The following is a 21,206-nucleotide window of genomic DNA, read 5'->3' on the forward strand; positions in this document are numbered from 1 at the left end:
TATTATTTTATATATTATATTATTTTATATATTATATATTATTATATAATATATAATATAATATAATATAAACCGTTTATACATCATAATCCATGTTTTTCCTGTACTTGCTGGTCTTAAAAGCATGTTTCCTAGAGGACTGAAGCAAAATATTAGGCCCATCAGAGAAAACAAAAAACACTTTTGTCTTCATAAAGTGTTGGATAAGGCCCTAAGAATTTCTAATGCTGTGGCACTACTTGCATTTTCCTTTATTCCTTCCTCGTTTCTCTCTTCTGTGAGGTCTCCACAGAAAGAGTGATATATATTCTTTATATTATTGTATTTGCTAGTAATAACTATTGCACCTTAAAAAATATAAGGTGGTCACCAGAGCGAAGAGTAAGGAGAGTAAAGGTTGAACCCATTTATGTTCACAATTATAATCTTAATTTTTAAATTCTTGTAACTTTTTTTCTTTTAGCTGTAGAAATCCAGTCCTATCTTCTAAATCTCAAAAACTTAATTACTTCCCTACAGAGTCTCTGAAAGGAAAAAATCCCAAGAATCCAGAGGGGTCAAAGGAAAAAGGTAAGTGAAGTTAAGAATTCATGCATATCAGAATGGCTATTCAGTGCTCGAAAAAGGTCTTAAGTAGCAAGGATATGCAAAGATGGAACACCCAACTCATTCAGGTTCAGGTTCATGTTTGTCTTGCTTTATCCTTGTTACTGTTTTTGACATTTGGGCTGTATAAACCCCCAATTAGGTTGATAGTAACTACCTGGGCCTCTTTTACATTGACAGATTTGAATTTGCTTCCTGGGAAATTTATTGGCAACCTCGCTTATTAGCAAAACAGACACCTACATCTCTATTCTTTCCAGATGCAGGAGGTTGGCTTGCTAGCTGTATACAGAGTTCACAGATTGTTTGACACTGTTTGACACTGTTTGACAGTGTCTGTTTGGAGAAAACCCTAATTGTTGCATCGTGACATGTATTAAACACTAAAACAAACAGTTCTAGGATTTGTGGGCACTGTCTACTTTCTGGAGAGTACATAAACAGCTCAAACATTTCAAGGAAGCAGCAAAACCTAGCAGAGGTTCAGCTAGTGTCAAAGATCAATTTTCTTGGAAGTTGGAGGTATTCCATGCAGTTAATGTCTGGCAAAGTGTGTAGTATTGAATAGAGACACAAAAAATAATGCACATCTGGGAAGAATTTAGCATTTCTTCTAAATTCTTCAGTGTAACAAAGTTAAGGCACCTTGTGGAGATTAAGGAATTCTCCTCTCTGTCACACTAGTCAGTCCCTGCGCCTCACCTGGACACCATAAAAAGAACATAGTTTTTTTTCTTTATTTGTTGTTTAGCCAACTACTGAATTTTCTTTTGTCCTTGGTTTTCCCTTGTCACATACAGGAAAATGATAATGAGAATTTCAATGTTTTTCTCACCTCCTTTAATCCTTTGGCATATGCTGCAGAAAAGAACTAAAAATACAGTTAAGTTCTTGGACTATGCATTGTGATACATGTGACTGTACATTCTGAGGACACGCACTGCTCTTATTTTATATTCAGTTTGCCTGTGATTGTAAAAGGCTATATATATGCAGGAAGTGAAATCCTGTTCACAAACAGTATCCATATGGCCTTTTTTATATTAAAAGAATAACAGAGTTCTGAATGAGTAACTGGTCCTTTTGTCATTCCTGAATAAAGAAAGCTCCCACTTACCTTTATCAGAAGCCTCTGGCATTCAAGTCCAGCATTCCTAATATTTTAATTATATCAATGTAGATTGAATTTTTATTTGAGTTCAGCAAAAGAAAAATCCATTGATGCCAACTGATCTATAGAATTTATTTCCACTTTGTAAGTTATTATTCTTCATTGCCTACTTGAAAGACAGATAAATACTTTCCTTCAAATGCAAAGAAATTAATGACATACTGAAGGTTTATTATTTTGCATATCCAAGTCTACAAGCATGAATGAATGACCTTCTTGTTTTGTCCTGTTCTTTATTTCAATGCTGTTAAATCCATTTAATTAACTCATCCTTTTTACTTTCTACATATCAAATTGTCTGACTTGCTTTCTTTTCAAGTGTCATCTTATTTCTTTAACCTGACTTGTGATAAATGTTAAATGTTTCTTTCTAGAGACTGGTAAAAGAAAAGATGTGAGGCCTCCAGCAGTCTTAAAGGAAAAGGGTAACTTCTTATCATTATATGGTTAGGAAATAACCAGTTGTGTTCATGAAGGAGTCTGTTGCTATTAATACATTTTGCAGTTTCGGTATATTTTGAATTACAAGTTTTTGGTGAAAAGGAACTAAACCTATCTTCCTCCCATTTAGTAAATCACATATCAAAATGAGCAGTGTCTTACAAAATTCAGAAATAAAACAATACCATTTACTATTGCATTCTTTAACTGTTGTCTGACATGCATAGCCAATATTGTGACAGGAATGCTGGTCTATTCTGAGTTAATTAGTAACAGAGCCGTTACTAAATTCATGATAGACTTAAATGATAAGCTTCAAATGAATGGTTTGAAAGCAGTCTTTGCCACTAATTCTGTGGGAATTATTTTTGCTTTGCTTTCAAATCTTGAGTCTTTTATTGAAGCAAACAAGTTCTAATTCCTAACACCTATCTCTTTCACACTTTTTGCTTGATGTGGTGTTATGCATGTTTGTTATAGTATAGATGGGCATAGTGTATATTCCTAATACTAACTTTCTCCTTCAATTTTTGTGTTTGATATCTTTTTCAGACTCCTCAAAAGGAAAAGAAATGGTTTCAGCTACAACTAAGGAGAAAGGTAACAATCACAAGTTGAGCTAGGCCTTAGCATAAGACTTCTCTGACAAAATTGTGCAAATATTCGCAAATGAAATCTTGTAAGTTTGTGTGTGTGTGTGTGTTTGTTTATTTGTTTTTTTCCACTTATCTATGTCATTCTAATACGGCGTCATTTGCTACTGTGATTTTTATTTTTTTTTTACTAGTGTGATAAATGAGACATATGTTCAAGGCTAAGTCCTAACAGCAATACTGTTAGGCCCCCAATGCCTATTTTCCTCTTTTTTTTTTTTTTTTTTTGCTTAATCTTTTTATTTGAATTTATCATTTCAAGACTGTATTTCACTTTTCTTCTACAACACATTATTTTATTGTGGTTTGCTCTCTCTTACACCAAAATATCAGCACTAGCCATCAAATAAAGATCAATTACAATATAAAGTACATGACCTCTTAAGTACTAGGCATTTTTAGACAGTGATAAAAATGTAATTACAATTAAACAAATATTTTCAGGTTTATTTATTCATATTGACTAAATACAAGCAGATTTAGTTTTACTTTACACTATTTGAGTATTGATTAAATACCACTTGCTTATTAAAAAGCAGTTTCCCAGTTTAAATGTTAAAATATAACATGGATAAGAGCATGTAATAATGTGCTTATTGAACCATAGGAATAGAAGTCAGTCTTAAAAATCATTCATTTGGTTTTGAAAGCTACTTCAGTTGATTTAATAATATTATTTCCTATCTTTAGATTTTACCTAATGATCACTAGAAATATATATGAGGCAATATTTTCTCTGAAAAATTTATGAAAGACATCACCGGCAAGAACAGCTATTTCACATTGTGCACGTAGATAATATATAGCAGCACAGCAGAAATCAGCTATTACTTTGTGCAATATTATCATTCTAAAGCAACGTAAAGGCTTAAGTGCTACAAAAGTGCTTAAATATTCTGGAACTCTTTGAAGCACACAAAGTGGATGAACATGGATTGTCAGTCCAAGGTCAAATTAAAATAAGGATGTATTATTTTACCATTTCTTTTAGCTTACTATACTCAACAGTGAGCACTGAAGCATTTTTATTTGGTGTATTATTGTTTTAATACAGCTTGGTTTTTATATTTTGAGCTTCAGGAAAGCAAGGCCTGTAGGCATGTTCTTGCAAACGTATCTGTGAAACATAGGCAGGTTAATGAAAAGTTAAACTTTGATTAGACCCTAAAGTGTTTGAATACTGAGCTTCTTATTGAGTTTCTCATCTAATTTTTGTCTCCGGCTCTCTTTCCAGTTTAAAGACTGATTATTTAAACTTAAGTGATAAGAAATGTAAAATATTATTTATTTAAAAAGATCTAGTAGTATAAAGAAATAATGCATATCTGTAAGAGTTTTCTAGCTGTGCTGCTAACAAATTAGCTTCAGTGAAGTGAAAAAAAAAAAAAAAAAAGTATTCAAAAAGGACCTAATTAACTCAGTTTGATCAGCCATTGAAACAACTGGTAACAGCTCCTTTGAAGTTCCAAAACTGAGTTCTTTCAAGAAAGAGAATGTTTATTCAAACATAATTGAACTTCACTGACTGCATTTGAAGTGGTTTATGCTCAGTATCTTTGAGAAGGAAACTCATTGATTAACTCCATTACCTCTTTTTTTTTTTTTTTTTTTTTTTTTTTTTTTTAGTATGACTCCTCTTCACATAGTAGTTCGTAGGACACATAGAAAATTTTCTTTGTACAGTAACAGTAGAAAATATGAGTAACATTTCCAATGAACTTGCATATCACACAGAATTTTCCCATGTGGGTTAACTTTTTAAATTTATTTATTTTTATTTTTATTAGAGATTGACACACAGTAAAGGACATTAAAAATATATATCTCACATGGTATATTCATCTTAGAGTCTTATAGTTTACTACATGTCATGACATAATAGCCAAGATATGAAATGTTTAGTGCAGAACACACTGATTTTAAATTTACTGCAGTACAAAGTCACATTAGAGACACCTGGGGTTATTCTGATAAAGAACAATGATTTAGATGAAGTCTGAAATAGAAGTCTTATATATATATATATAGAATAACAGCAGAATATTTATATGAGCAAAGCCAGTTCAGTTTGGGTTAAAAGTGTTGATTCTACACAGACTTTGCCAGCTTCTCCAGTGAGATGAGCACTACAGGCTTTAGTTTGCTCTGTCAGCTAGTATGAGTCCTTGCATGTGAGTGTGCTTGATGCCTTGCACAGCTCACTGAGAATAATTTATATCTCACAGCAGTCTGAATTCCTCTTTGACTTTAACTGGCTCTGTAAGAACTTAACATATTTGAATTACATGCTGCCAGACACATCAGGACAACTGCCTTCTTTTTAAGTCTTGTGTGTCAGGCCTGTAACGTGGCTGATCTGAGCAGGAGTGCAGACCCTTCAATCCCTCAGAGCGAGTTCCACAGAAAAATGTAACCTGAGTGGGAAAAACTCAGGTTATATACATGTGTATAGTGAAGTAACCTTACTGTCTCTAATAGGATTCTGTCATTTTCCAGTCACCAAAATTCATGACACAGCAAATCTTATACACACTCAGTTTGAAGAGAGTTCAGCTCAGTGGCTCCAGGTTCTTAAAAGCTGCTTCTGTCTTTTCTGTTACATGTGACAGATCTTCACAAGCCATTTCTTAGCTTCTGGGATTCACATGAGTGCAGCACTTCCAAAAGCAAATACAACCAACTCAGTGACACTGAATATGTATGACAATATATTGATATTTTGTCAGAAGAGTGTAACCCCAAAGCACAGAGTGGCTTTAGGCATCCATGTGGGATGCTGTGCCTCATTAAACCTCTCTTTCTTAACAATGATAAGTGTCATGTCACATAGATCAGACAGACAGTTTGAGGAAAGCCTTTGCAGGGAAAAATGCTCCAGAAAATGTGTGTCCATTGCACTGTGTGTCCATTGCACAAAGTTCAAACAAGTCACCTTAATGAGCACCAGCAAGTTTTTTAGACATCTGAGAGTACACAGAAGCTTCTTCAATGGACATCTCAATTTGAACTCACCAACCACAACACACCTTGAGAAGCAGCATGGTTGTGTAGGACTTCCCACTCACAGTGAGCTGTTAAACCCAGCGTAAACTGCATTAACAGCAGTTGCCACAGTGTTGCCCTCTTTGTTAAGATAAATACATTACTGAAATGTGAAACCTGAATTCACACAAACTGAAGATAGAATTAGAGTAGAAAATCCTGAATAATAGAAAACCTAAATATAAGGTAGATATATTAGGTGTGCAAAAATTGAAATAACAGCCTGCTCAAGTGGTCCATCCATTACAGAACCTCATTGCTGAGCATTGCTGATTAGAATTTTTTAAGAAAACATCAGACAATAAGATAACAACAGATTTATAAATACCAAGGCTGAGACATGCTCAGAGGTTGAAAAATTCTTATTGTGAGTCAGCACTTTTCTGAAAAAAAATATCTTCAATAGACATTATAAAAGAGAAAAAGAACAGCAATATAATGACATAATGTGAATATGTGCCATTTTGTAAAAAGAAGGAGCTAAAATTTTAATTCTAAAACCAGTTCATATAAATTAAAGATGAGGCAAGTTTTATTAAAAACCATAATGTAACTTTCTCACTGGTTTGATATTTTTTGTTTGTTTATAGGCAAATATTCAAACTGAAAAAGAAGTAGGGTGTGTAGAAATATACTTTTCATATATATATATAGTATAGTAGTCAAAACAGCTTCATAAATATGAATAAATATGGCTACTGATACTTAGGGTATTTCCTGGACATAGAGACGATGACACACTGGAACACACAGTTCTCCATAATAATACTCTTAAAAGTCCTCTGAATGTATAACTTTTTATTCATACATGCTTATGCAATAAAACACAATCCTTGTTGCACAACATTATTAATTACACATAACATTTGAAATAAAAAAAAAAAAAGGATTATCTCTGCCTAGAACTGTATACTTCTCAACAGGTTACAGAGTCAGGATCCTTCTGCCCATCCCTGGGCCCAAAAGCATTGTGTTCTTTTCTGTACCGATCCAGAGAAAAACTGCCCCTCTCCAAAAATGCTTTTTAATCTGGGTGCTCCCTCTGAAAGGTGAGAAAAGAGGCAAGAGATTTGTGCCCTCTCATGCTCCAGGAAGACAAGATCCCTTTGTAGCTCTCCCCCACTCCTTGCCCTTTTACTGTGCTTCTGAAGGGAGATTTGTGCCTATCTTTGGAAGTGTGCTTGAACCTAAAAGGTATCAAGCATCATAGACCCAGACAGGCATGGAAGAAGCCAAGCTCTTGCAGGTAGTTGGTATTTTCCTTTCTTTAGCTGTCAATGAGAGGTGGGACCAGACTCCACATGCAGTCCAAAGGGACTCACTTAGGAACGCAATCACTTTTACTACTTCTACCCAGTGACTCTACAGGGGGGAGAGGGAGGAAGAGTTCTGATAGTTCATAAAAATACTCTGAATCACTCACCAGGGTGGTTTTGCCTTTTGAGCAATATTTTCTACACATTAAAAAAGCTCCACGTTTCCCCCCAAGGTGGAACCTGTGTTAACCAAAGAACTTATGAGCTCTAAGGCTGAAGAATTCTCATGGGTAGCTGGGTAGCCCAGGCTTTTCCCAATGACAAAATTGCACCACCAAGACCTCTATCACTGCCATGCACTTTCGCTATGCTCAAAGTGAGTCCTGAGATGGGGCTTAACCTCTGCCATTGCCTGTGCCCCTCCCTGCTTGGGGCACAAACAGTACCACAAATGCTCATGAGACCACTAAATGCTCTGTAGACCACTAAAGATGTCCACTATGAGCCCCAAAGTAACAAGATCCAAGTGACCAAAACCAAAAATGTCCATGAAATCTGCTCATTTTACATTGATGTGCCAGCTCCCTGGAGTAAGAACAATTTTGGAAAAAAAGGGTCCGTGCTGAAGCAGAACATGCACACTTGTGATGCTTTCAATCTAGGCAATATCCTTGTGTATTGTCATTAAGGCATTGCAGATAATGAAGAAAAAAATACTGTTAACTTTTTTTGGAGGCTATTTAGTGAATGAAAATTTTCTTCTTAGGTCTGACAGCAAGGTTTTGCAAATCAGGACAAAAGAGGTAGTCAGGTTATGCAGGGGACTTCAACCACAACATCTTACTTGCCCGCTAATAATAAAATGTATGAAGGTAAATTAAATAAGTTATTTCACCAAACCTGCTCATAAAAAACATAGACCAGAGGAGGAAAAGGGCAGGAAAGGTATTATCATTCTAAACACAGGTGCTCCAGACAATTTAAAGGCTAAATTGTCCTTTTCATCACTCATTATACTGGCTATTTTAACTATGGTTTCTTAACATGAATAAAATTTCTCTTGACACAAATAAAAGCAATTCTGAACTCCGAAGGACAGGCACAAAGATATCTGTTAGGAAGATCTGAGAGAGAAAGATTGCTTTATATGGTTCTTAAATGTTTTAAAACAGTACTTTCTTCTCAAGCTATGACCAGATGGACAATTTATGGTCAGATGCTCAAAGAAAATATCAAATACTGAATGCAAGCTGCTTTGCAGAAGCTGCCTACGTGAGGGTGTTTTCACTTCAGCATAACAGCATGCAATGAACAGTTATCACAGAGTAACTGACACAGGGAATGAATCTGCATTTTGTCTTACCATCTATGCTGTCTCACGTGTCTATGATCAAAAAAGTAAGAACTTAGAACTTCTGCCAGTTTCAGATAAATCAAATACTCTCTCAAGGTGGATCGAGTTAATAAGAAATTTTGAAGTACTCTAGGGTTATTCAGAGATATAAAAATCAGTTAGAAAAATGGTGAAATCATAATTAAAGTTAGAACAAAAATAAATATCAGGAAAATCATGTCACATATTCTACTGCATGGTTTCTGCAAAGTGAATGATGTCTTAGCGGTAAGTGTTTCAAACACCCTAATAATAAGCACGGCCTTTATGGGGTGGTTTAAATAAGCCTTTGGAAAGTTCCAGTATAGGAATTATTGAGATTAAATTAAGATTAGCTAAAGAGTTCATGATCAGAAGGGGCTGTGATACACTGATACAGGTGAATGGACAGTATGATGGGGGGGGGGGGGAAGGGGAAATAGTGTCACTAATAGTATATAATATAGACTAGAAGGAAAACAGTAAAGAAGAATATGTCTCCAGATTAACTGTGTGTTGTGGTTTAACCCAGTAGGCATCTCAGCACCACACAGCTGTTTGTTCACACATCACTCCTCACCTCCAGTGGGATGGGGGAGAGAATCAGGGAGGAAAAAAAAGTAAACACTTGTGGGTTGAGAAAAAAAAATAGTTTAATAGGACAAAAAAGGAAGAGAAATAATAATAATAATGATAATAGTAATAATAATCTGTACAAAACAAGTGATGCACAATGCAATTGCTCCCCGGCTGCTGACCAGTGCCCAAGCCATCCCTGATCAGTGGTCCCTGCCCCCTATCCCAGCCAGCCAGCCACCCTGTATTAAATGTTCAGCATGATGCCACATAGCTTGGGACATCCCTTTGGCCAGTTTGGGTCAGCTGTGCTGGTTCTGTTCCCTCTCAGCTTCTTGTGCACCCCCAGCCTCCTCACTGGCAGGGTGGTTAGTATGATAAACTGAAAAGTCCTTAATTTAGTGTAAGCACTGCTCTACAACAATTAAATCAGTGTGTTATCAACATTATTTTCCCCCAAAACACAGCACCATACCAGTTACTATGAGGAAAATTAACTTTATCCTAGCCAAAACCAGGATACTTTTAATTCTCGAAAGGACCCTAAGTTTAACTGCAAACAAATCAATGAAGAACATTCCTCCATATGCAGAGGAATTAGGACATTTAGTGATAAAGCATAAAAGATGCATCTTGTCTGGAGTGTCATAAGCAAAACTCTGACGTGATAATGTGACACTGGAGTGAGCTAAGAAAAAGAAACAAAAGTCTCATAGAAAGAGAAATAGGGAAGATTCAGAGTACCTTCAAAATTAATTAGTATGATCATGATAAGACTGTAAATCACAAATCTAAGTCAAGGGCTCTTCAAAAAAAAAAACTCAGAGGAACTAGATATTTATATGGAAATGTAGTTTTCATAGCTTAGTTTTTCGTAATTAATTATTGTAAATTTAGAAAGGAAGTTAAATTTCATGCCTCAGGATGGAAACCAATTTCTTTCAATAGAAAATTACAGGAGAATTTATGGAAGGAATTACTTCTCTGACAGTATTCAGGCTAAATATCTGTTCCTGGCTACTGCTGGGTTATCAAGGTACAAGGACCAGACTACTGTTTAGTAGGAAATGGTGTTTTCAAGAGTTCAAAAAATGTTTCTCTTTGCTGAACAGCTCAGAAAAAAGCCCCTCTGAATCATCAGTGTCTGCAAGATTAAAGGACTGCTGGTGATTTGGATTCACATTTCTCATGCAAATAAATGCAATACATCCATCCTGAGCAAGAAATGATTTTTCGTTTCTGGGATATCTGTTATTATGAATTCATGATCCCTGAAAATGAGATGTTTACCCCTGATAAACATATTTTTTTGTATGATATCTATATTAACTGGAAATGTATGATTCAAATTGAATAGGTTTGAGAAAGTGACTAACTGGATTCACTGTGAAGTAAGATTGGTATCATCCTATTTTAACAGGATTTGTAGGTATAAATTCCCAATTCAAGGACTAAGTTATAAGTCTCATCAGTACAGTAATATAAATAAATAAATAGCTTAAGAATTTGTTCTTTCTCCAAATAATTAAAGCAAAAAAAAAAAAAAAGAATACAGTCAAGAGCATCTCTGATATCTGAGCATCACATAGTTCATCATTCTACTTTATTTCATGTCTTTCTCTGCCCAGCTACAATATATTATTCACATTCATTCTCAAAAGGTAATTGGTCTTTTTATCAGCTGTAGACCAAATTTCCTTGGCTAATCTTTTTTTTTATTATTATTATTATTTTCCCGCATTTCAGATTTTCAGATGCAAACACATTGCTCAACTTTCGAAAGAGCAAATGTAAATTGTGGTGTTTGTGCTCTTTTACATTTATTCCTTGTCATTTTAAGTTTTTTTAAGGATTTGTTGAGTATTTACAGTACCTGACATCAGAAAAGTCACGGACAAGGTAAAAATTTAAGCAGATGTCACAACAGGATGCAATGGCATAATAATTTTTCATTCTGTGTAGAACAGAAATTAGCTACTCAAAAGTGCAGTGGTAGGCACAAATGGACTTTGCTCAGCCTGTGCTCGCCTCAGAACCAGAAGCGTGGTAAGCCACAGCATGTAAATTAGCAGGATTGAAGTCAGAAGAAGACCAGAATTGCACTGCATATTGGTTTGCAAAACCTACCCAGAGTCATAACATTGGGGGTTTCTGCATGTTTCCTTCCAACATGCTTCAAGTGGCAATGTAAGTATGCTTTCTGAAAGTCACTGAGGTTTCTATAGCAGCTTCTGGGGAGAAAATATTAAATCCTCTGATTGCAGCTTTGATATGCATTTGATTACAAAGACTAGATCCTGGAAACCTTCTGCCTGTTTTTAGTAATTCTAGACATTAAATATTTTTTTTTTTTTTTTTTTTTTTTTTTTTTTTTTTGTGTGTGCCATTGCTGGGCACATTCTTGAGATAGCAAAAATTAATTTTATCCTCAAAGGAGACTACGAGGGAGAGACCTAGAAAAAATCTTTTAAATCTATCTTATTTTTGCCTCAGGTAAAATCAGCATTACAGTAATTTAAGTTTTGGTCTTTTTTTTTTTTTTTTTTTTTTTTTGAGTACCCAGACACAAAATCCTAACCCCTAAGAGTGTACCTACTCCCTACTTTGACCTCAAGATCTTTGATTTCTTAGACATTCTCCAAAGAAAAGGCAGAGTTCTGCTTCTGCTCATCTGCTTTCCAGCTTGAGTGCCACAGCAGGTCCATTCATACTGACAGACCAGTGTTGGGTACTCTTTTTCAGGAGGTTAAGAGCTCTAAATTTGAATTCCTCTGCCTTCTTTAGTCAGCAAATGCTAGCCTAAGGTAGAGGCTTACTACCATTACTCCTAGCACATAAGTTTCAAAATAAATTGACATCTATAGCTACATTTTTAGAAGGTTCAGTCCTATAAGTGTAGACTGGGAAATGGGTAATACATGGATTTCAAGAAGACTTAGATATGAGCTTGGCTTGGTTCCAACAGGATTGCAGCAATCATCTGCAAACACAAGTAACTCTCTCCCATTTCAGGCATCTCAGTCCTGTTAATAAAATGATACATTTTTACAGTATCCCCTGCAGACACATGCAATGCACAATTGGAATCCCATGTTGAGACTTCGGGGGACTTTGATTTTGTGCCTAGAAATTGAATAGTGCTCACACAGCACAGCTTGCTCTGGGGAACTGATTCCCAGTTGCTTATCCTGGGACGTATGCAGCAGTTTTCTTCCAGTCTGAGTCCGATCTTCCTTCCCAGATCTTGTAATTCCTCATCTTAGGCAGTAGCTTAGAAAAACAAACATGACTTCAGGTGTTTGTTGTTGTTGTTTGTTTTGTTTGTTTTACTTATTTTATATATTTATTTGCAATAACAAGTTTTAATTTATAATAATAATAATAATGTAATAATCTTTAAACAGATGCTTCATAACCTTCTTCTAGTCTCCTCTTACCAATTCATGCTTTCCCAGCCCAGACTATCCTTCTCCTTGTTTATTTATGCTGTGCCTCTTATGTCCCATTATTAGTGTCTGGGAGGAACAATGACTTTGTGACTTAAGTGTGAGAATCTAGTAAGCTAGAGTTTGCTCTCATTAATAACAGTGCTGTGTGTCTGTGAGGAAACATTTCTAATCATCAGTTTCTTCATCTGCCAAAGAAATCTGTTCCTGTATTTCATAATATATGTAGGTTTTAAGATACCTAAAAGCAAGTCTCATACATAGGTGCTTGATTTATTTTTACCAATACTACATGTTATTAACTTCAGTTGTGAAAATATAGTATTTTTGTTTCCATTTCAGCTGCGGTGAAAAAGGAAGGGGAGAAGAAAGGTAAATCAATTATTTTCCCGTGACTGAAGTGTCTTTCAGGCTGTGACTGCTGTGAGAAGTGTTTCTTTCATTCAGTGATACAATTGTGATGACATACACCACCTCGTGTGCTACCATCAGCCAGTTTTATCTACTCCGACTGTGATAACACACTTGTCATTTCCAGTATTGTTAGCTCCTTTTTACCACAGGCCAACACAGCCCAGTATCAGACACTTCATCGTTCTGATTGGGAAGAAAATGAAAGGCTTTTGTTATGATAAGATTTGTCAAAGAGAACAAAACTTCCAGTGCACCATGCATGCTGACCTGACGGCTTGCTCTTTGTAGAATGTGCTTTCTTTACTGCATTTAATTTCCGCTTTTCAGATATGCATGTAGCAATAATGTAAGCTTTGCTGAAGTCACTCTTTGGTATTTTAGCAGTTTTAGAAAATTTAATCCTGAAACAGAACCTAGAACAGTAATTAAAATGTGTAAAAATAAATGTACTGTATTTATCAGACCCTAAATATCAATTTTTATAGCATTGTCTTTCAGAATAAGATTGACTAAGTTGAAACACTTTTTTACAATTTATTTAATTTCAATTGGAAAAAAAAAAAAATTAATGAAACACTAACATTAAGGTGATATTTTCTTTAATATATTTGACATTATTGATTATTTGTTTAATGAGCCTCATGTTGCACATTAAACTGGCAACAATCCCAGAACTTCTCCATAGATTTCAGATAATTGTTTGGGGTTTAGCATTGAGTATTTCTGAAGTTTACTGATTTCTTTTTTTATTATGATTATTTTTTACTTTGGGTTCTTTTGTCATTTCAAAAGGGCTTGAAAATCCTGTGATTCACAGAGTTCAACAATGAGGCCAAGATTAGCTGTCTATTCATAAAGACATTTAAAATCCTTTTTTGTTTTCTTTTATCCCTATACAGAGTCATTAATTGAACTGGAAAAAAATTGCAGTCTCAACTGTTTTAACAGCTCATGAGTGAAATCTTGGCTGTGTTGATGTTAGTGGCAAAATTCCCATTCACTCCATTGGAGCCAAAATTTCACCTCATGTGTTTAACAGAGTACTAAAATTCATTCTGGTTATCAAAAACAACGATGCTTAACAGATATCAAGCAGTATATCTTGTCCAAAGATTAATTTGTAGCAACTGAAGCATGAAAGGTAGACCATGAAGCAAGAAGAATCAGAAAACTGGCAGCTACACTTAACAGTCTTTGGTTTTCAGACATCAAAATGCTTTCTGTGTTCACAGTCTTGAACTTAGCACATGTACTGTTACATCCTTAATAAAAAGAAAGTAGTGAGGAAAGTACTAACTGTGGAAGGGTGTTATATCTGTGAGCCTTATCACTGGTTAGGCTTGACCAGACTTAGAAGAACATGAAGAGAATTTGTTTGAAATACCTACTACTTGCTCTTGGTTAAGACTTTTTTTCCTCCTTAACCTTAAACTTCCCCCCGAAAAAATGATTTAAAATTACATTTCTAATGCATATTCTTTGAATTTGGATGGATTTTTCCATTTTTTTATACTTTTTCCACTTAAAAAAAAAAAAAAAAAAAAAAAACTTCTAATTTCTTAATTTGTTAAGAGGATTTTGCCAGCAAGTACAGTAAGATACTTCCAAGCACTGTTAGTTACTACTGACCTGCTTCACAAAAACATAGAGGTGTGAAGGGAATAAAATGTCAGCTTTGGTCATTCTTATAATCATACCGTAATTTCATAATTTATTAATATTTTATTTTATTTTATTTATTTTATTTTAATTAAACCTCCCACTGGTTTTCTAAGACCAACATTGTCAGCGAGGAAGATTGTGATTGTAGTGAAAAAAATTCCAGTCTGATATTTTCTAGTCACTAAGGAAAACTGTCCATTCATTGAGGTTCCTGTTTTCAATAGATAGGTTCTAAACTGGACAAAGGGAGAGAAGTAACCAGGCCTCTTCCCAAAAGACAACATACTGTGCTTTGACTTTCACAAGTAGCTTCACACCCTCTGTGGCCCCCACACAGAAAATATTGCATAACTCCCAATATTGTCAGTTTTATTTATTTTTGCTCATTCTGTTATCAAAAAATTGCTCCAGGTTGCATGTGTATTCCTCTGACTTGCAATAAAAGGAGGCAAAGTTTGCTGGTTTTGCTTAAGGAGACAGTATTTTTGCCCAGCTGCAAAAAATAATAGAAGTAGCCAGGCAGTGCTCTAAATTGACTGGCACATTATCCAAAATATATTGTTCTAGTAGCATGCACAGTTCAAATACCACTTTTTCATTTCTTATGGGAATCATGCAGCACGCAGACACTGTACTGTCTATGAAGCTTTCTCCAATTATTCCGTCTTATTCAAATCCACACCCCCTTATCTAGCAAAGCAAGAATAATGAGCAATACAGAGTGACAAGCCATCATAAAAAGAGAAGAGATTAAGATGGAATGACACTTTCTATCAACGGTACATTCTACATATAGCATAAATCAGAGATAAAGGGCTTTGATAGCAACAGAAAAGAACAGAATTAAGATGGAGAAAGCTTACGTATTTCAATGATTTCTCCAAATGTGAGTGATTCTAACCAGGAACAGTGAGGTACAATTTATGCATGAAAATTATGTATTAATCACTTCTATTTGAAAGGTTATGTTTCTAAGACTTTGAGACTGAAGTCCTAGAAAACAGTCAGCTTTATCCCCCAGTGTCATGTTATGCCTTATTTAAACATGTGTGGGATACAGGAGCTGTCATAGGAATGTGTGAAGAGTTGTCTAAAGGGCAAGAGGCAGCAGCCTTTTGCATGAGGAAGGCATTTCCTAAAATCCCCAAGAGCAAATTTTGCTGCTAGTACACACACACACATACACACACATGCACACACACAAAGTTAACTCTTGTTAAAAACACTACAAGAGCCAGGATTCAAGTGAATTAGAATAGAACCAGATACCAGTGAGGTGATATAAAGCTCATCAGCTCCAGAACATCTCAAGAAAATGATAAACAGAACTTTCAAGCCAAAATATTTCATCAGTTGTTTTAAGTTTCCTTTTTATGGGAAAAAAAAAAAAAAGTTAATATAGTAAACCAAAACAGAACTTTTACATTTCAAAAAATGTTTCTAATTAAAAAGTGTTTCAAAAGTGCTTTGTGAAAAATGGAGCCAGTTTAAAGTCAATTTTAAGTTTCCTAGTTTGTCTTAAAATGAACTTTCTCATTTCAGTTCATAGTTCCCATACCTTAGTGATTTTTGACTGAAGAGTTCATGGACTGAGATGGGGATGTCAAGCAAGCAACATTAACAAATGTAAATTTTCTCTCTGGGTCAGTCTGGAAAGTTAGGAAAGCTTGACTGAAGATTCATTACTTCTGTGATTCTAGTGAAAAATGTCTGGAGAAGCCAAACAGGATTTAACCATCACATAATTCCAGTGGATTTCTTAAAGCCCTTAAGGGGTCTTAAAGCCCTTAAGGGTTTAAGGGCTACGAAGCTGGTGAGGGGCCTGGAGAACAAGTCTTACGAGGAGTGGCTGAGGGAGCTGGGCTTGTTCAGCCTGGAGAAAAGGAGGCTCAGGGGTGACCTTATCGCTCTCTACAGGTACCTCAAGGGAGGCTGTAGCGAGGTGGGGGTTGGTCTGTTCTCCCACGTGCCTGGTGACAGGACGAGGGGGAATGGGCTAAAGTTGCGCCAGGGGAGTTTTAGGTTGGATGTTAGGAAGAACTTCTTTACCAAAAGGGTTGTTAGACATTGGAACGGGCTGCCCAGGGAAGTGGTGGAGTCACCATCCCTGGAGGTCTTTAAAAGACGTTTAGATGTAGAGCTTAGGGATATGGTTTAGTGGGGACTGTTAGTGTTAGGTCAGAGGTTGGACTTGATGATCTTGAGGTCTCTTCCAACCTAGACTATTCTGTGATTCTGTGATTCTGTGATTCAAACCTACATTCAATTGACAATATTCATCAATAGAAAATTGACAAGAAACTATGCATGATCACATTTTGACTTTTTCCCAATAAACACATAATGATGTAAAAAAATACATATCTACAAATACATATCTACAAAATACAAATCTAGAAAATTGGTAAAGCATATACATTTTAGCTCCAAACTACAGATTTTTGCCAATCCAGTAAAGGAAAAATTCTGTCAATTACTCCTAGTAATGGAACCCTATCCATCACTTGGAAACCGCTACCCTCTATACAGTGTGCTATAAACTGGCCAAGGCACATAAGTGTCTCTTTGGAATATATAGAAAATTCAAAATGTTTGTCAAACTGAAAAAGAACTGAGCTGTACTGTCTTTCAGAATTGCTTAGCTTTGGTTATGACCAGGAAAAAAAATAATAATAATAAAGGAAGGTAGCTTCCTTATTAATAAAACAATAAAAATAAAACAATAAAACAAATCTACATGACAGCTTGGGATTTCTGTCCAGCTGCAAATGCCACTAGTGCAAAACGAACCACATCTACGGTATGTAGTTTTCTACAGTGCCTTAATGGTAAGAAATTAGACTACCTAATTCTATAACTGCAAAATGCATTGCACAGACCCCTAACAGTATATTCCTAAACAGAGGGAAAAAAGTAGAAATTATTATATATGGGAAGTTAATTATCAACACAAACAACTATGTTTTTTAACTTCTCAGTGCTATTTTGACTACTTCGAGATAGGAATCTCCCTCCAAAGTTAGCAGTCATTGAATTAGCCACGAGATGGAGCCCAAAGGACCTGTGAGCCAGTAGTTAGCATTGCCCTCTGGAATCATAACAAAATATCGGTGTCTTTATTATATTGAAGAACACTTTACAGGATGCTTAAGCTACAGACAAGGTACTCTTCATTGTAAATCCACTCCTGCCTAAAGATATTTTTTTATTTATTACCATGGTTATACATTGGTAGGCTTTGACTTCCCCTGTTGAAACAGCCAAACCTAGGCATTTTCAAGGAATATTAATGAATGTGGAATATTCATGAAATATAGAAAATGGTCTGGAAAATCGACATCAATTAGCTGAAATTTGGTTGACCTCTGTTTACCTTGCCTCAGCTATGTTAGAGTAATGCACATTTTGCATGGTTATGTGAGACTTAATTCTCAAATACACTTCTGTTATGTGATGGCCAACTCTTAATGGATCGGGCTCCTGTACTTTCATGTTTCAGATATTTCAGTTAGAATAAAACATGACTAGGACACACTTTTCAGAGTACCCATTCAATGAAAGTAGGAAGTAGTCAAAAGAATGATGAGTGCACTGCACTCAAGACCAATCCATATGCTGCATTTTCCCTGAATTCATAAATTTAAAGCACTTTTTAGATCCTCAGATGAGCTAACAAGAGGTTTTACCTCATACAAATTTAGATATCTAAAGTTAGTCATATGAGTTGAAGCTAATAACTTTCATCTCATTTTAAAGTTATTGGAGAAAAGTAATCATCTTCAGAGAGTCATTCATCTGTCTGTTTAGATGTTTATCAGGATGCAAAGAATTGCCCCTTGGAGATACCCATGTTTCTGACTTGGCCAAAACAAAGTATAGAGTTTAGATCTAGTAAAATAAATAAATAAAATAAAATAAAATAAAATAAAATACTGCAATAAACATCATGATAGTTTCTTGTTTGTGACTTCAACAACCTTCTTCAAAACTTTAATTTTTCTTTTTTAAGAACCTAACATCAAAAGAGAAGAAAGGTGAGCAAAAGTAGGCAGTCATTTATTGGTCTTAATAGTAGATTGAATATCTACGGTTATTGTACTTAGACATAGACCTAATGCAAATATTTATATTTAGCATTAAGCTGCAAAATCCATGTTTAGCATCCTAACACTTTGTTTTTGTTGTATTCATTATTAAGATAAGGCACATAAAACTAATGATGCTACCTTACATTGATTTGTTTATTTTTAAAATACCCACAATTTTACCTTCAGCAGAATTTAATCTAAACCCCGCCATTATTGACACCTTTGTAATCCCTTTAAGGTAAAATTGAGACTACACTTTTTTTGTGTGTCTTATTTAATGGTAAACCTGCAAAACAATTCACATTGATAGATCTTGCATAGCATTTCAATTACAGTTATGATTGTAACTTGTGTTAAAGTACAAGAGTAATTTATTCAGCCCCTGCTTCCAATAAGTGGAGACACTTAAAATAGTATTTTAATGATTATGCAACAGCTGTGATTTCTGAAGAAAGAATACTCTGTGTAATTGGTGAACTGTGTTGTTACTATAAGTTAGGTGTAACATGGATATTGGCAAAGTCAGCAACTCTTTCATCTGTCAATCAGCATAATATGCTGAAACACCTGGATATCCATATAACACAAGGTTAATTGGCTAAAAAATTCTCCACAAGATAAAATATTCCTTTATTGCCCTGTGCAAAAATAGCTGGAAATGAATACTTAGAGGTATTCTGCTCTTGAAAAGTTGTAATTAAAGAAAACCAGTGATCAGCAGCATTTCAGAAGAAAAGAAAATGGCTCAGGATATTCTGCCTCTAGAAGCTAGCCATTAGTCCTCTGCTTTAATCACCATATTAATATGGATAAAACACTGGAAAAGTCCATCTTTTCAAAAGCTAATTGCTTTTTTATTATTTTCCACTTCTAATATCAATTAATCTCTTCTCCAATATCCTTCTTTTCTAGATTTCAATGAGGCCTTTTTATTGTTGTCTTAATGAACATTATTATACATTAATAACATATATGAATTCATATATAATAATGGTCATCTATTCTTATACTTTACATAGATACCTTTACATTCATAGTTAAGAAGCTTAATAAAGAAGATCATATTCAAGATATTTGCATGGAGTCTAGACCCAGGGAATTAGTTTGGCTCCTTTCACAAATAACAGACATTATGAAGCAAACATTCAAATATAAATTAGCATTAACAACATAAAGAAGTGAGGGGTTTTTTTTGGCTCCAGTTGTTTATCTAGAATGATGAACAACACTATTTTTGCACAAACTAGTGTTAATAATGAGAAAAAAAAAAAAATGCCATCACTCTAACATCCTACATATTTCAGTCTGCCCGATTTTCATTCAGTTACCATTTACATGCCAATAATTTGTGTTGGAATAATTTGTATGGCCTGAGCTTTGCTATGTTTTGCCTTAACTGTATGCAAACATAAAACAGATATTACTAAGAATAAAGGCTTGTTAAGCATATTCTCCCTGATCTGTATGTTCCCATCCCATAATTTCAGGGAAGAGCACATGAAAACATCAGAAGCTGAGGATGATATTGAGAGGAAGCTCTTCAGGTCTTTCACCACACGTGCCTAAAGATGAAATGCATTAATACAGCATATGTACCTCATCTTCATTTGACTGAAATTTTATTCTTTCCAGCTCCGTTGATGGAAGATTTGACCTCCTGGGATTTAAAGACTTATAGTACTTTAAAGGCATTAACTTTTAGTGCTATCATATGAGATTGCTGTTTCAACAAGACTTACATTTCCCAGTGCATTTCTATTGTTTAACTGATAAACTGGGAAACAGAGAAAGATTGGGATCATTAGTGATGCTCCCTACAGGCATGCATCTCAGATTCAAGTTGAAGCAATTCCTCTCATTAAAAATCATTTTAAAATGTTGCAAATGTCTGTATTTCTTTGCTACTTCTATTATATTTACCCCATGCTAAAGTTTTCCTCTCTGTGAACTACTTTTTTTTTTTTTTTCCCAGTTATATAAAGTAGTCTTGAATTGCCAGTTAAAAATAAATCTTAAAAACAAAACAAAACAAGTTGTTCTAGACAACAGCAGCAAAATCCCCCAAAACCAAGAGTCAGCTCATTCTTCAGTATGCAGCCCCAAGGTAAATGACAAAACAAACAGTGAGGACAAAAACATGCCAACTGCATGAAGGCATATATCCTGGAACAGACTACTCTGGTAAAAGAAATAAGGCAGAAGGGACTGGGAGAACAGACTGCCAGCTTTTGGTGGAAGGCAGCAATAGAAAAATCAGTCTGTTTCAGATGAATACCCCACAAGCTCTAATAGTAGGGGTTAATTATTAATTATACTGGCAAACCACAGCATTTTAGGAGGGCTTACCATTACCGTTACCTTAACCATTTACCTTAGCGTCACCGCTATCCTCATAATTCATGCTAAAATAGTGGTCCAAGGAAGTCTGTGGTTCTGCACAGACCAAGACAAACACTCCCACTAATACAGGGCACTTGGT

General features: G+C 35.1%; 1 protein-coding gene and 2 long non-coding RNA genes across 13 annotated transcripts in view; 2 read left to right on the forward strand and 1 right to left on the reverse strand.

The window, feature by feature from the left end:
• LOC118163850 overlaps positions 1-16,250 on the reverse strand; it is a 27,140-nt gene extending 10,890 nt beyond the window's left edge. The window contains exon 1 of the long non-coding RNA XR_004749223.1: positions 15,558-16,250. This is a non-coding gene — a long non-coding RNA (uncharacterized LOC118163850). The remainder of the gene's footprint in view (positions 1-15,557) is intronic.
• TRDN (triadin) overlaps positions 1-21,206 on the forward strand; it is a 245,228-nt gene that overhangs the window by 182,366 nt on the left and 41,656 nt on the right. For 10 of the 11 annotated variants that reach the window (XM_035320873.1, XM_035320870.1, XM_035320877.1 and 7 more), the window contains 4 exons: positions 520-570; positions 2,152-2,202; positions 2,783-2,818; positions 12,906-12,935. In XM_035320873.1, coding sequence (XP_035176764.1) covers positions 520-570; positions 2,152-2,202; positions 2,783-2,818; positions 12,906-12,935 — 168 coding nt within the window. The remainder of the gene's footprint in view (positions 1-519; positions 571-2,151; positions 2,203-2,782; positions 2,819-12,905; positions 12,936-21,206) is intronic. The other variant, XM_035320874.1, reaches the window with a different exon arrangement.
• On the forward strand, positions 17,330-20,607 carry LOC118163848. Its single transcript, XR_004749221.1, has 2 exons — positions 17,330-18,965; positions 20,215-20,607. It is a non-coding gene; the product is annotated as an uncharacterized LOC118163848 (long non-coding RNA).

This window comes from Oxyura jamaicensis, chromosome 3 (genome assembly GCF_011077185.1).
Source record: "Oxyura jamaicensis isolate SHBP4307 breed ruddy duck chromosome 3, BPBGC_Ojam_1.0, whole genome shotgun sequence".
NCBI classification, from domain to species: Eukaryota; Metazoa; Chordata; class Aves; order Anseriformes; family Anatidae; genus Oxyura; species Oxyura jamaicensis.